This window comes from Podarcis cretensis, assembly GCF_951804945.1.
Source record: "Podarcis cretensis genome assembly, chromosome: 1".
Lineage (NCBI taxonomy): Eukaryota > Metazoa > Chordata > Lepidosauria > Squamata > Lacertidae > Podarcis > Podarcis cretensis.
The window spans coordinates 120,138,866-120,154,629 of record NC_137170.1 but is presented as its reverse complement, the minus strand read 5'-3'; the positions used below and the strand labels follow the sequence as shown (position 1 = coordinate 120,154,629).

Below are 15,764 nucleotides of genomic sequence, written 5' to 3'. Positions count from 1 at the left end.
CTGGGTTAGAAATGGCCACCACTTTACGGGGACGCTGGTAGTGCTGTGGTTTAAACTACTGTGCTGCTTGGACTTGCCGATCGGAAGGTTGGCAGTTCGAGGCCCCGCTATGGCATGAGCTCCCGTTGTTCAGTCCCAGCTCCTGCCTACCTAGCAGTTCGAAAGCATGCAGTGCAAGTAGATAAATAGGTACCCCTCCGGCGGGAAGGTAAAGGGTGTTTCTGTGTGCTGCTCTGGCCTTGCCAGAAGCGGCTTAGTCATGCTGGCCACATGACCCAGAAAAACTGTCTGCAGAAGTGGACAAACACCGGCTCCCTCAGCCTGTAAAGTGAAATGAGCATCGCAACCCCAGAGTCGTTCGCGACTGGACTTAACTGTCAGGGGTCCCTTTACCTTATTGATTACAGATATAGGTGGATTTTTTGCTTGGGTGTTGGGTGTGTATCCATTCCAGCCTACCCGCCCTCGACAAAACAACTACCATATTTTTCGCTCTATAAGACACACCAGACCATAAGACGTACCTAGTATTTGGAGGAGGAAAACAAGAAGAAAAAAATTCTGAATCCCAGAAGCCAGAACAGCAAGAGGGATCACTGCGCAGTGAAAGCAGCGATCCCTCTTGCTGTTCTGGCTTCTGGGATAGCTGTGCAGCCTGCATTCGCTCCATAAGACACACACACATTTCCCCTTACTTTTTACAAGGGAAAAAGTGAGTCTTATAGAGCAAAAAATACGGTAATTGTTTAAAGTAAGGGAACTCAGTTCCTGCTTAAAAATCAAAAAGCCCCAACCTGGATATGTATACTAGAAATCAACCCCCCTCCAGTTTAGACATGAAATATACTGTGGTACTTCGGCTTTTGAATGTAATCCATTCTGGAAGTCCATTCGAGATCCGAAACATTTGAAAACTGAAGGTGGAAGCCTCAAAATGGAAGCCTCAATACAGAAAAACTCAAAACAGAAGCCGCGTTTCCTGTTCAACTTCCGAGGAGCGTTTGAAAACCAAGGTATTTACTTCTGGTTTTTGGCGTTTGCGTTCCAAAACATCCGACTACGGAGGCGTTCGAAAGCCGAGGTACCGCTGTACCAGCAGTTGGTTTAGGGAAATAATAAACTCAGAATTTCACAGGCAAGTGTAATACTGGATTGTATGAATATCTGTAGAATGATGGCATGCCACAAGAGGGCAGTACGAGAATGCATTAAGATTTTTTTCTTTTCTTTTTTTAATCGCATGAAAATAGGCCAGCTTAAGTGCCCATGCAGTTATAGCATTTTTCTTTCTATGGGAATTCGTGCTTGTTTATGGGACCAAACCTACAAAGTTTACGAGGCAATAAAATCTAGCCTACCTAAATCTCTGGGCATACTATGGCTGTCCAAGTAGGATAGCGATGGCAGTTCATGGGTACTGGTTTGGCCACATTAGGGGTGACAGTAGTTTCTTCTTCTTGTTGTTCTTGTCATCTTATTATTTTTATTATTATTAAACTTGTATACCACTGTATACCCGCAGGTCTCAGGGCAGTTCACAACATTAAAATTTCAATATAAAACCACAAAATGCACAATAAAAACAAAAACAAGGACAGCCCATTAACCCCCCTCCCCAACACATTTTAGTCACTTGCACATATGCCAGCTCCCCACTCATTGTTACAGAAGCAGCAGAGGAAACAGGAAGCCACAACTGCCCGTCTGATTTTGCCACTGTTGGCATAAGCAAGGAGATGGTTGGCATTCTGGCCATGTGCAGTGTGGGATAGAGGTGGCAGACCATTTTAGGCATGTCCAATTGATGCGAGTGTCCTTTTGGACCCAGAAGAGGGCAGAATGGGGTGCTGGGGGCAGGACATGGAACCCCCACCTGAAATGGTCATCACCTGTACTTCTAGCTCCTTCGTTGCACTTGGCAGAAGAAGTGGTACCTCGGTTTACGAACTTAATCCTTTCCAGAAGTCCGTTCTTAAACCAAAACCGTTCTTAAACCAAGGCGCGCTTTCCCTAATGAGGCTGCCCGCCGCCGGTGCCCTTCCACTGTCCTTAGACTGAGGTAAAGTTCTCAAACCAAGACACTATTTCCGGTTTTGCGGAGCTTGTAAACCAAATCGTTCTTAAACCGGACTGTTCTCAAACCGAGGTACCACTGTAAGTTTGGGAGCTGGCAGGGGGCGAAGAGGCAGCAGAAGCATATAGACAGCAGGTAGAATGCCTGCGATTCTACCTGTCGGTCACCCAGAATCTTGTTACAGGCATTTTAGAAGTATCAGATAAAGCAGAGAGGAGGAACCTGTGGGCCTTCCAGATGTTACCAAACTGCCGCTCACGTTACTCTTGATAATTGTTCATGCTGGTTGGAGTTGATGGGAGTTACATAAGGAGGACCACAGGCTCCCCAGAAGTAAAGGATAAATGCTAAGCATTTTTTCAGGATGGAGAAAAACCTGAAAGGGCTTCTAAGAGGCAAATCGTTCTGCTTGCCTACTCCACTCCCCCCCCCCCAAAGAAAAAAGAATGATTGTTGCGCTTTTTAAGACCTTTTGAGTGTAAAGATACTGTATAGGCTTTATGTGCTGGTTAACAGACAATAGCTTATTGGGATCAAAGGGGTCTAACATTCAAGTATTTCCCCCTAAGATATAGAATATCAGCTTTTGAAGTTTTTCTCCACCTCCCATTCCCACTTCAAGCAATTTGTAACCTTTGTGGCCCAGAGAAGACAATAAATGAGTTAGGACAGGCTGGACATTCTAGATTATGGTGCAGTTTGTTGAATACACTGTGTGAAATAAATTTGCCTGGTGGTACAGTAAAAGAAATGGCTTTTAACAACACAAGCCTACTCAGAAGTAAGCCTCACTGAGTTCAGTTGAATTTACTCCCTGGAAAGTATGTATAGGACGGACCACAGCTTTTAAAAAAAACATTTCCCATAAGAAGTTTTTGTAGGTTGCTGTAAAGGTAAAGGGACCCCTGACCATTAGGTCCAGTCGTGGCCGACTGGGGTTGCGGTGCTCATCTCGCTTTATTGGCCGAGGGAGCCGGCATACAGCTTCCAGGTCATGTGGCCAGCAGGACTAAACTGCTTCTGGCGAACCAGAGCAGCACATGGAAACACCGTTTACCTTCCCGCCGGAGCAGTACCTATTTATCTACTTGCACTTTGACATGCTTCCGAACTGCTAGATGGCCAGGATTGGCTTCCTGTTGCGCAGGCACTCTGGAAACTAGCAGAAGCCCAGTGCCGATATACATATAAGCTAAACAAGCTACAGTATAGCTTAGGGCCCCGTTCTCTTGCCCCCCCCCCATATACTTCTTCTTAATTGTATTTCACTATTAATATACTACTTCTTAATTGTATTCTGGCGAACCAGAGCAGCACACAGAAACGCCATTTACCTTCCCACCGGAGCGGTACCTATTTATCTACTTGCACTTTGACGTGCTCTGAACTGCTAGGTGGGCAGGAGCAGGGACCGAGCAACGGGAGCTCACCGCGTCACGGGGATTCAAACCGCCGACCTTCTGATTGGCAAGTCCTAGGCTCTGTGGTATAACCCACAGCGCCACCCGTGTCCCTCAGGTTGCTGTAGGAAAGGGTATAAATAAAATATATAGGGTGGTTGTCATTGTTAGTCATCCATTGAGTTCTAGCTGGACAAAACCCATGAATTAGAAAGTAAGAAGCTTAGCATCACATGCAAGACACATTTATTGGGTGGGTGGGTCTAATTTCCCCCAGTTTCATAAATTGCACATACACAGCTCCCTTATTTGCTAGTTTTAAATATTTCTACAGTAAATCGCTTTCCAAGCAGGTTTCAAGCGGCTTCTATTCATGGCTTGGATTGGCTCTCCAAGTTGGGGCTGGGCAGTATTGCTTTGCAGTGCTTCCAATCCTGTTTGGATAGTTGACTCCAGAAAGTGTTGCTGGGGACCCTTCGATGTGAGGTTCCATGGGGTTTAATCTTGCATCCCAAGCTGTTTGAAATGACATGCAATGAAAGCATTGTGATCATCCTCTGAGGCACAAACCAAATAGTCTCGTACCTTGGTTTTCGAACAGAATGTGTTCCGGAAGTCCGTTCAACTTCTGAAATGTTCAGAAACCAAGGCGCAGCTTCTGATTGCACAGGCGCGCCAGAAACTATAGCAGAAGCCCAGTGCTGGATATACACGTATAAGCTAAACAAACTACTGTATAGCTTAGGGCCCTGCTCTCTTGCCCCCCTCCCCAATATACTACTTCTTAATTGTATTTCACTATTAATATACTACTTCTTAATTGTATTTCAGTTTAACAATTACTTTGATAAAATACATACTTTGTTATGTGCAAATGACTTTAGATACCTATTAGGCTCATAAATAGCATATATTCAACACAAAAAACAGTGACAATTTGTTGTTGACAAAGGACAGCTGGACATATAAAGGGCCCCATTACCTTCAGTAGCTTAGGTTCTCTTCAAACCTAAATCCGGCCCTGCAGAAGCCGCATCGGACGTTTGGCTTCCAAAAAAAGTTCAAAAACCAGAACACTCACTTCCGGGTTTTGATTGTTTGGGAGCCGAAACGTACGAGTATCAAGGTGTTCGACAAACAAGGTACGACTGTATGCTATTCTACAAACTGTACAAGTTAGCCTACAACTTTCATATTAGAGTTTGCAGTAAGGATCATATCCAGGGGGCTTGCCAGAACCTGATAGCTCATGCAAGATCACTGACAACGAAACAAATAGAAAACTACCTGACTTTATAAGCATAAAATACCGTATTTTTTGCGCTATAAGACTCACTTTTTCCCGGGGAAATGTGTGTGCGTCTTATGGAGCAAATTCAGGCTGCGCACCTATCCCAGAAGCCAGAACAGCAAGAGGGATTGCTGCTTTCACTGCGCAGCGATCCCTCTTGCTGTTCTGGCTTCTGAGATTCAGAATATTTTTTTTCTTGTTTTCCTCCTCCAAAAACTAGGTGCGTCTTGTGGTCTGGTGCGTCTTATAGAGCGAAAAATACGGTAACTGCACTTACCTGCTGCTCTGAATAATTTTGCAAGGTGTTTCAAAATGAACATTACAAAACTGGGTGATGTGGTTTTTATTTATTTATTTGAGCTCAAGGCTATCTGGTCTCCTCTTGAAACCACAACACTGACCTTTTAAAACCAAAAGGTGTCTGCAGGATTTGAGGCATTCAGGTGTGCTATGTAATGCAGGTTTGAGATTTGTGATGTGAACTTCACGCTTTGCCAGAATAGCAAATCTGTGGGTTGCAAAACAAACGCACCTTTCAGTGTGTGTGTGTGTGTTTAAGAAACGCTTGCCTTCTTTTTAGACGGTTCTGTGGCTGACCCAGCCATCCTGTGGCACCCAGGAATGGGGATCCCCTGCAGCTTCTGGGGTTGCAGGCGGTTGGGGAGGGGGAAGCATAGAGCAAGGCATCTGATTACATTCTCAAAGCCAATCCATGGGAACAGCGGGGGTTCTTTGGGAGCCATGTTAACCAGCCTATAATAGGCCCCAGGTGCCCCATTTTCCCAAGGATGGTAGATGTAGAAACAGGGAACAGAAAGAAATTAGGACTCTGAAGTCTAGGGTGTCGAATGGGCTTGCTTCCTGACCGAAGCAGATTTTGTTTTAAGCCCCTTCTTTCCTAAAACCTCAGATTCTTTTTCTTTGATATATGAACCCAGTTTCCTCCCTCTCCACTTCTCCATCCTGATCTGTTACTATCTAAATTGAACCTTTGATTTATGTCACCAGGTTCATGGATAGTAAAATAACAAGAAATTACGGACTTTCCTGTGTTGTTTACTGTTTCCTTTTTTAAAAAAAAGAGGTTTTCTTAGAGAAGAGAGAATTTGAGATTATTACATCTTTTTTCCAGGAAGAAGGAAGGCAGAATAAAAAAAGCTTAGATGTTGTCGAGAGCAGGAACATCCCTACCTCAGTTGAAATGGATGATATGTTGAATTCGGCTACCTTGAGTGAAACCTGTACATCTAATTTATCTTTGTTTTTGAACTGTGAATTCCCCTCTTCAGACAAAAGCAGAGAATTGGTTGTCAGCCCTTATGATGAATACTATCAGGGATAGACAGTAAATGTTATTTCTTTTAATAAACCTTATCTGAGTATGTTGCTTTATAACTGCTCTCGACCGCAAAGATCAAGACTATTGTTAAAAGCTATATATAGGTGCTGGCGTAGGGTTGGCAGCAGCTGCCCCTTCTCTTAACTCTGCTGCTATAGCTTGTAACATCATTATGGTATACAGGAATTTAAGCAGGGAAGGGTCTTCCAGGTGCTTTTCATTCTTAATTTCTGTATGTCAGGTGCTGTTCATAGCACAGCAACAAGGGTGGCCAGCAAACCTAGCTGGGGTTTGGACATGCATATAAGCTGTTCGCTCTGATCTGAAACACCCACTGCCTGCCTAATATGAAAGTATTTGAGGGCTGACAATGGCAGAACTTAAATTATGATAGGAAAAGGTGGGGTGAAATCCCTAAGTTTCACTTCTTGAGATTTCCCCCTAGGTTTATCCATATTGTGGTGCTCTTAGCTCTTTCTAAGAGCTAGCCATATTGTGTTCAGCTTTCTAAGGGCCACTATCAGGGTGGATTTCATTTCACAATTTAAATCGATAGTCAGTAAGACTTGATTTAATTAAGTAATTAATTTTACAGAAAGACTCATCTTTGCTGGTATAATCTTAATATTTACAACCAGATGAAGGTTTCATTTTTGGAAGAATAAATTTTCAGAGTAGTTTTTACAGTTCTATCAAAATTACTGATTTGGTTATGCTATTAGAAATACATAGACAGATAGTTATGAAATTATTGTGAGGTTCAATAAGCCAGCTGTTTATATTTGGATAACTTTTCTGCTGTACTTTATTTGAAGGAGAAGAATAACCATTTACTTAATAACAATTTAAACAATTTATTAAATTAAACAATAACATTATAGCATATGCATCCATGTTTGTTAACTGATGTGGTTAAATGGTGTTTTTTTTAGACTGAGTTTTAGCACACATGAAAAACTTAAAACAAATCCTTATTTCCTGAAGAATAGCCTTTGGACTATAATGTAACTTAAACAGAAAACTAGAAAGATTTTTCCTCCAAAAGCATTTTATTTTAAAAATCCAATTTAAATAAAAAAAATCTGATTTAAATTTTAAAAAATCTGAGTTTTAAAATATTTTTTAAATTACTGATTTTTATCCTCCCTGGCCACATATGGTGGATATCACAAAAGGTAGCAGGATGAGACCCGCCCCCCCCCCCCGGTCCTCCCTTCTAATTTGAGCACTGGGCAGTGGTGATAGAAAGCTATTCTCTCATAGGCAAAAATCTCTGTGATTTGCATTGGGCAGACAAATTCATTCTGATGCTGAGCTTTGGTTCAAATTAAGACACAGTTTTGCTAAAACCCCACTGTGCTGTGCATGACTTGGATAGGCATAGGCAAACTCGGCCCTCCAGATGTTTTGAGATTACAATTCCCATCATCCCTGACCACTGGTCCTGTTAGCTAGGGATGATGGGAGTTGTAGTCCCAAAACATCTGAAGGGCCGAGTGCCTATGCCTGACTTAGAATATTTGTTTACAAGCGAAGGCTGCTGCAAATTTTTTAACAGGACTGTGGCGTAAAACCCCCCAGAACCTAAAGGCTTCTAAGTTCATGTCTCTTGAACTTCACAGGATGCTGTGACAATATGCACATTGGGAATAGGAACAGCTTTCGGAGAGTCAATTTTGGATAACACCCCTCGCCATGCCACTATTGTTACAAGGGAGAACAGCGAGCTGCTGCGGATTGAACAGAAGGATTTCAAGGCACTTTGGGAGGTAAGCTCAAAAGACTACTCAATGAATTATAACATGGGGAGAAGACATGGCGCTTAAGGAGCCTAGCTGTGTTATTAGATGTATGTGGAATGCACAGGGAACCTTGACTAATACAGTGGTACCTTGGTTTAAGAACAGCTTAGTTTATGAACAACTTGGATTAAGAACACTGCAAACCCGGAAGTAGATGTTTTGGTTTCTGAACTTTGCCTTGGAATAAGAACATGTTTCGCTTCCTGTTGAGTGTGTTCCATTTGTAAATTGAGTTCCCCGCTGCTATGGGAAAGCACGCCTTGGTTTAAGAACGCTTTGGTTCCGAAACAGATGTAAGTTCGTAAACCAAGGTACCACTGTCAAATTAGTTGTTAGGCTGGCTCTGAAAGTATGTGTTTGTTACATAAAACAAGAATATATAACATGCATACAAGTAATTGCTGAAAGAAGAAGGTGACATATTTGTACCAATGTTATGAAACTTAACAAGTCATAACATAATAGTTCATAATGTGGAAATATATATATATGGTTGCCCTTTCTTAAAAAAACAACCCCCAGTGGCCATTTCTTCATATAGTTGTCTGTTTGTGTACTGTTGTAACATCACATAAAATAAATCGGTTCGGTCATTAAAGCAATCTCCCATTTTCTCTCGAGCCCTAAGAAATTACTGAATTTTTGTAGTTTTATCAGCGCCTGCTCCATGCAGGCCTCAATTGCACTCACCTCTAAGCCAAAACATGGCTTAGCAAGTGTGAACAGCCAGGGCAGAAATCACAGCCTCTCTGCTTGTCCCTTGGTCCTGACTTGCTACCCAGAGCTAAGCCATGGTTTGGCTTACCATTACATCCAAACCAGGGGTCTGCAACCCACGGCTCCGGAGCCGCATGTGGCTCTTTTACACCTTTGCCGCGGCTCCGGGGCGGATACTAGCGAGGGGAGGAGGCGCATTGTGCGCCCCGACACTCCCCACTGTAGCGTGCGCTGTACTGGCTGTGACATCGCATGGGGGCGGTGCGTGCGTTAGTCACGCACCGTCCCGACGTCACCTTCCCACCCGCCCGCCCGCTACATTGTAAGGGGTATGTACGCTGGTCACTGTTTTGAAGGGGAGTGAAGAACACACACACACACACAAAAAAAGGTAACTTGTTAATTTAACGTTTATTTCTATGAGGAGGAGTAATTCTGAGGGGTCAAACAAAGAAATAATAAAAAAGTGACAAAAAAGTTATTTTTATAATGACGAGTTTTGCGGTTCCCAGTTTTTTTTCTTCGGAAACGGATCCAAGTGGCTCTTTTTGTCTTAAAGGTTGCAGACCCCTGATCTAAACCATGGCTTGCAGATTGGCTCCCCTCCCCCCGCCAACAAGCCTTGAACTGTAAGCCAAGAATAAACTTTGATTACAGCTTGTGATTTATTGGGAGAGAAACAAACCATGGGCCTGGGTTTCCTACGTAACAATAAACTGAACAATGGCTTAACTCTGGGTAGCACGGGGGTAGCAGGACCAGGAGAGGAACAAAGCAGCCGTGGCTTTTGCTCTGGGTACCTGTATGCTTGCTCATCCTTGCTTAACCATGGGTTGGCTTTTAGTGTTGCGTGCAAACTGGACCATATTTTTGCTGCCATCCATGAATCAAATATTTATTTTAAATCCACTGATACTAGTTTTCCTTTAGTTTATGATAACGAGGAGAATATTTTGAATTTGTTTGTTGCTTTTTACAATAAGCAGGATTTAAAATGCAAAAATGCCGTTAATAGAGAGCAGTGGAAGCATATGTAACGTTAGGTAGCCAAATAAGATGAAATTATGTGGTTTTAAGAAATTTTGCAGAGGTGTAGCTATTTTATCTCTCCACCCACGCACCCTAGTTTGCTAACTGGTGTTTCTTATGAACATTCCATGACATAGTTTTTCGTTTCAATTAGCTAGCTTTCCATACTTAATTTGCTGAAATGAAAATGGCTTTGTATTAAACACAGGTAGTGTTAAAATGGCCTTTTATCTGCAACATGACTTTTTATTTGGCAAACTTTGCTTTTCTTCTGTTGCGCTGCCCCAGATGTATGGATGCCGCTAACTGTTTCTTATGTTGAGGGGAGAATCCTGATGTCAGACCTTTGTTGAAGTTTAGAATTGGCAGGAAGATGAAATTTATGAAATTGAGAGTACATGGGTGAGAAACCGTTGAAGCTCTTGCTGCTTTTAATTAGTCACGTCTTCATGCTCAATAAGCATCATTCATGTGTTGACGTACTAATCTGGCAGGCATTTCAGAGAAAACACTTTCAAGGTTTTAAAATGTGACCTAAAAAGTACTGGGAAAGGGATATTTGTGTCTCACTAAGAGCTGCATAGCCTGTAGGCCTTTACATCATTGAGAAGGGACTCTGGCTTTACATGGGCTTCCATAGAAGTGATAACAGTCTACTTTTTACCTGTCAGGCTATACGATACAGAACCAAAAATCTATTATCAATCCATTGTTGCTCAGTTTTGGGAAAGGTTACTTAATGTGCTTGAGGCCATGTACCCGATAGCATCTTAGCCCTAGGTGCAAGGAATCAGAGTTTGACACTAATTCCCAGGCCAACATTTGATGTCAGTTTGTGAAAAGAGACTTGGCCTTTTGGCTCTAGGCATGTTTGGACAGCACCTGATTCTTGCGTCTTGTTCTTCAAAGGTCACCATGCAGTATGACTATGTGACAGCATCAGAACAAACACTCTCTACTGGTTTCTTTGCATTTTATTTAGCTCAAATTATACATTTGCCTTTATAAATGCCGTATTGCCATGCTCTGGGTAGAAATTGCAAATATTGCAGGTGGTATTCACCTAAATATGTGCACTAGGTTAACGGGATTTCTTTCCCCCACCCCTGCATGTATTCTGCACCATCTCCAAAGCTGCTCCAAAGGCTTGAAGAACCCCCAGAACAAATTTAGAGGGCATTGGGAGGAGGTTGAGAAAGGGGGGCGAATGTTCCATTGCACAAGGAGAACAGGCAGAACATTCACCATAATGCTAAGTTGAATACAACCCTCAGTGTCTGCTTGAGGAACTTAACCAGTTGTAGAGGATAGTGGTTCAGTTCAGAACTATGAGAACTGGAATAAACTTTGAGCTTCCATGCTCTTGGTCACTTCCGGCTTATTTATTTAATTTGTTATTTGTATTTGGCTTTTGAAAGGAGTACCCAAAGTGGCTCAAGTAACTGATAAAATATGACAGGAGCAGACCTGGTAGTGTCTTCATCCTGCGCCCCCTTTCCCTCCTGAGTCTTTGCATAGGGCATTTGTCCTTTTTTGGCAAACCATAGTTTGCCATTGCATTTGAAATAACAAACCATAGTTCCATCTTTTATATATAGTTTCCCTGCTATTAATTTTCAACATTATATCAAAACAACCAATATTATCCTTATGGCAGCAATTATTAGCAAAAATAGCCGTCTCCTCCCGCATTGTCTACTTCTGTTTGAGTAACACCCAGCCGATGAACATCTGCTTAGCCATGGATCATATTCTTCCTCAGAGACATCTAGTTTTACAATGGCAGCTGTTGAAGCAGCTTGTTAAAAAGTGAAACATTTGGTTTTAAGATGCCCGATCCCTTATCTGCAAACCACGAAGCTCTAAAACTGGTGAGCTCATGATCCTTAGGCTTTTAATTTTTAAATTGCACCAAGTTTAGAACGACAGGCTGCTCTCTGCAGGCTTTGAAATTGGCTTCAAAGGAATACAAATCCGAACACAGTATTATTATTATTATTATTATTATCATTTAGATTTTGATTCCATCCTCCAGTCTAGAGGTTCATGATAGACTATGAAATGTATAACCAGTATAAAAGCCATGGAAAAAATATCAAAAAACCCGAAGTACTAAAACAAAAAAGAACCAGAAATTACAAGCAGTCAAGCAACCAGTCTAAAAGCTCTCAACCACAATATACATAAAAGAGGAGCTTTTGACCGCTTGCTTTTGGGAAGAAAGGATGGCAGAAAATGAGTTTATTTGTACACATTGCAGGATGTTGCAGTCGCTCTGCTCACTCTGCGCCCATTCATTTTCCTTCAGTTCAGTCACATAAACTCAGACAGGAAGGGAGTGAATCCACTAAGAGATTTACTTATTTTTAGTGCTTACTTTCCGTAGCGTCCCTATCGCCATGCATGGCTTGGAACTTCCCCAAGGTGACAGCAGAAAAAAACAAACACGTTTTCTCTTACGTGGAATAAAAAAAATAATAGTTTGGCACAATTGGAATCCATGGATAAGAGTCTGTGTACAAGGCATTACCAGAGTGTTTTCCAGGGAATGATAGAGCAAGTTTTCTTCCTTGGGTATTTGGAAAGAGATCACGACAGGACTTCGGCGGGGTTTGGCTCTTCCTTTTGGCTAGGTATAGTAGCAATGAACTGAGTGATTTGATAAGTGATGCCATATCTCATTTTCTTTTGATTGTTATGTGTGTGTCTCTTGCTAAGCCGTAAATCTGAAAATTAAATTTCCTCAGCCAGCCTAAAAGCAACAACAACCCATAGTAGAAATGTGTGGCTTTTTTTTTATAAAAAAAATACAAATTGCACGGTTACATAACATCAGATTCGAATGCTTTTTGAAAGGATCAGGAAGATTTCTTAAAACCAAAATACGATTAAAGGCCTTGACTCAAATATACCACTCATCTGAAGTCTATATCCTTACGTACATAGCTTTTAAAGAGAATGCCAGTATTATACCTACATTTTTTAATATAAACTAATGAGAATTCTGTTTGCAGCTCAGGAAGCAGATTAGACTGTACAGTGTAATAAGCTTAGTGACTGGAAGGATGAAGTCTACTCCACATTTCAAAAAAATCTGATATATTATGGTGGTGTCTAATGGCTACGGTGTTGCAGTAGTACTGATGATGAAATGGACTTTTTGCTTTTATTTGTATATATTTAAATTTGGAATTTTATAGTATTGTACCATGCCATGAGATTGGTGTCAACGAGGAATGGTTTAGAACTATACGAAATAAAGCCTAATTTCAGTCATGTATTTTGGATATTTGTCTGAACAGTACTAGGCACTTCAGCTGGTTTTGAAATGTACTAGGGGATGTTTGTGTGTGCTTAATGATGCAATTCCTGTTCCTGTGGATATTTGAAATGAATGACTCAAATGTACAGTACTGTTGACCATTTGACCATTTGTTTGATCATTAGCAGATTGGACATAGTATGTGCTAATTACAATTTAAATACAACTAGAAGTAGCTACTTTACAACAGTAGCTGTGGTTTGAGGAGCAATTGGAGTGCTGTGTCAGTAAAATATAACTTATATTTCCCCCTTATTTTTCTTCTTCTTCTTCCTTTCAAGCGTTGCACGTCAGCGAGTGTTTTACAGTTCATTTGTGAAGGAGATTAAACTTGAAATAAGACCTGAAAAATTGCAGTAAAAATTCAAGAGGAACTTTTGATGCTAAGGCTAGCCACTCGAAATTACTGGGTTGATTTATGGGGTGCTGTTTTGTCAGTTTATTACACAGTAATCAACTCCAGAGATCTTTGCTAGGATTTAGTGATTTCTCCCTAGGCAAGCCCTGTACAGATACAAAACTCAGAGAGTTAATAAAGTGAGGAATATTGGGTTTTATGGGATGATCATGTGATTTCAAGTAGTAAAGTGTTTAGAGACCCTCAGAAGCACTAAAAACACAGCCAAGAAGCATGCAGCTGCTCTGTAGACACTTAACGGACACGCTCTGTGTAGACTGCTCTGATTCATCTATTTGTTGTTGTTGTTTAGTTGTTTAGTCACGTCCGACTCTTCGTGACCCCACGGACCAGAGCACACCAGGCACTCCTGTCTTCCACTGCCTCCTGCAGTTTGGTCAAACTCAGTGTGGTGTAGTGGTTAAGAGCGGTAGTCTCGTAATCTGGTGAACCGGGTTCGCTTCCCCGCTCCTCCACATGCAGCTGCTGGGTGACCTTGGGCCAGTCACACTTCTCTGAAGTCTCTCAGCCCCACTCACCTCACAGAGTGTTTGTTGTGGGAGAGGAAGGGAAAGGAGAATGTTAGCCGCTTTGAGACTCCTTCGGGTAGAGATAAAGCGGGATATCAAATCCAAACTCCTCCTCCTCCTCTTCTTCTTCTTCTTCAAACTCATGTTAGTAGTAGTAGTAATAATAATAATAATAATAATAATAATAGCAACAATAATAATATATTTATACGCCACCCATCTGGCTGTGCTTCACCAGCCACTCTGGGCGGCTTTCAACAAAATATTAAAATACAATAGTCTGCTAAACATTAAAAGCTTCCCTAAACAGGGCTGCCTTCAGATGTCTTCTAAAAGTCTGGTAGTTGTTGTTCTCTTTGACATCTGGTGGGAGGGTGTTCCACAGGGCGGGTGCTACTACCGAGAAGGCCCTCTGCCTGGTTCCCTGTAACTTGGCTTCTCGCAGTGAGGGAACCGCCAGAAGGCCCTTGGCGCTGGACCTCAGTGTCCGGGTAGAATGGTGAGGATGGAGACGCTCCTTCAGACATACTGGACCAAGGCCGTTTAGGGCTTTAAAGGTCAGCACCAACACTTTGAATTGTGCTCAGAAACGTACTACGGAAACATAGTAGCTTCGAGAACACTGTCCAACCATCTCGTCCACTGTCGTCCCCTTCTCCTTGTGTCCTCAATCTTTCCCAACATCAGGCTCTTTTCCACCAATATGCCTTTTTTTCTCCCTCTCTCTAAATGCAGAGCGGGTGGTGGGAGATCATGATGTTGCAGCACAACAAAACTGATTGCATTCAGCAAAAGTTAAGCAGCTCACCTGCTGCTGTTGCTCCCATATTATAATAGGATTGCTACAGACTGCAAAAGAAAAAGGAGGGAAGCAGTCACTCTCGTAGCAAGAAATACACCCAAACACACTGTATTTAAGCAAACAGAGACATACTTACCCTTTCCACACCATTTCACATAGAATCGGTCTGCAGGCCGGCCCTACTGTTCAGTAGAGCAGTGTTTCCAAACCTTGGGCTTCCAGCTGCTTTTGGACTACAATTCCCATCATCCTTGACCACTGGTCTTGCTGGCTAAGGATGATGGGAGTTGTAGTCCAAAAACAGCTGGAGGCCCAAGGTTGGGAAACGCTGCAGTAGAGCAAGGCAACCACCTTAGGCTGCAGCTGTTGGGCATGGGGGGAGAGCAAACAATGATGAGACACAGTTGTTTGTGCCACACGGCCTACCCTGTATCCTTTAAGCTAGCCTGCTGCCCTTAGTTGGATGATGCTATGCCATTTTCTGGATTTAACTGCCTTCCTGCTTGGCTCCTGTACATGGAAACGGTGCTGGGAGGCATCTTGCCTTATGCCTCAGGCAGCAAAACGTTTTTGGGCTGTGTTTGAATTGGTAGCAGGGGAAAGTGGAATTATGCCCACTAGCCTCATCCGTACAACCTCATCTTGGTCCAAAAAAGCGTGAGCAGGGGAATCCGCTATAAAGCTGCAAATATAATGTTTTAAGTGCATTGTGCAAATGTGACACAAGATGGCAATGGTGAACTAATGGGAAATTCCATATATATTTTAAAAGTTTTTTTTTTAAAAAAAAGCATTTTCACAGCATTTTTTAAAATATATGTCTAGATTCAGCCTGTGTCTACTCTGCGTGCAGATTCAATTTATATGTGCACAGGGTTTGTAACACCTACAGCTGAACTACTCAGACATCCGAGGGGCACGGTGTTGATTGATATGGAGAATTACTGTACAAAACGGGCTGGTGTCTTTAGTAACTTTAAGGCTGAAGACAGACACAAGTTTGGTTTGTTTGGGTTTTTTTAAAAAAAGAAAAATAGAGGCAGTTTGATAGTACCATTGCC

General features: G+C 42.1%; 1 protein-coding gene across 2 annotated transcripts in view; it reads left to right on the top strand.

Moving 5' to 3' along the window:
- The window catches only part of RAPGEF4 (Rap guanine nucleotide exchange factor 4), a 163,774-nt gene that overhangs the window by 19,999 nt on the left and 128,011 nt on the right, over positions 1-15,764 (top strand). For both annotated transcript variants that reach the window (XM_079977051.1, XM_079977050.1), the window contains exon 4: positions 7,727-7,873. In XM_079977051.1, coding sequence (XP_079833177.1) covers positions 7,727-7,873 — 147 coding nt within the window. The remainder of the gene's footprint in view (positions 1-7,726; positions 7,874-15,764) is intronic.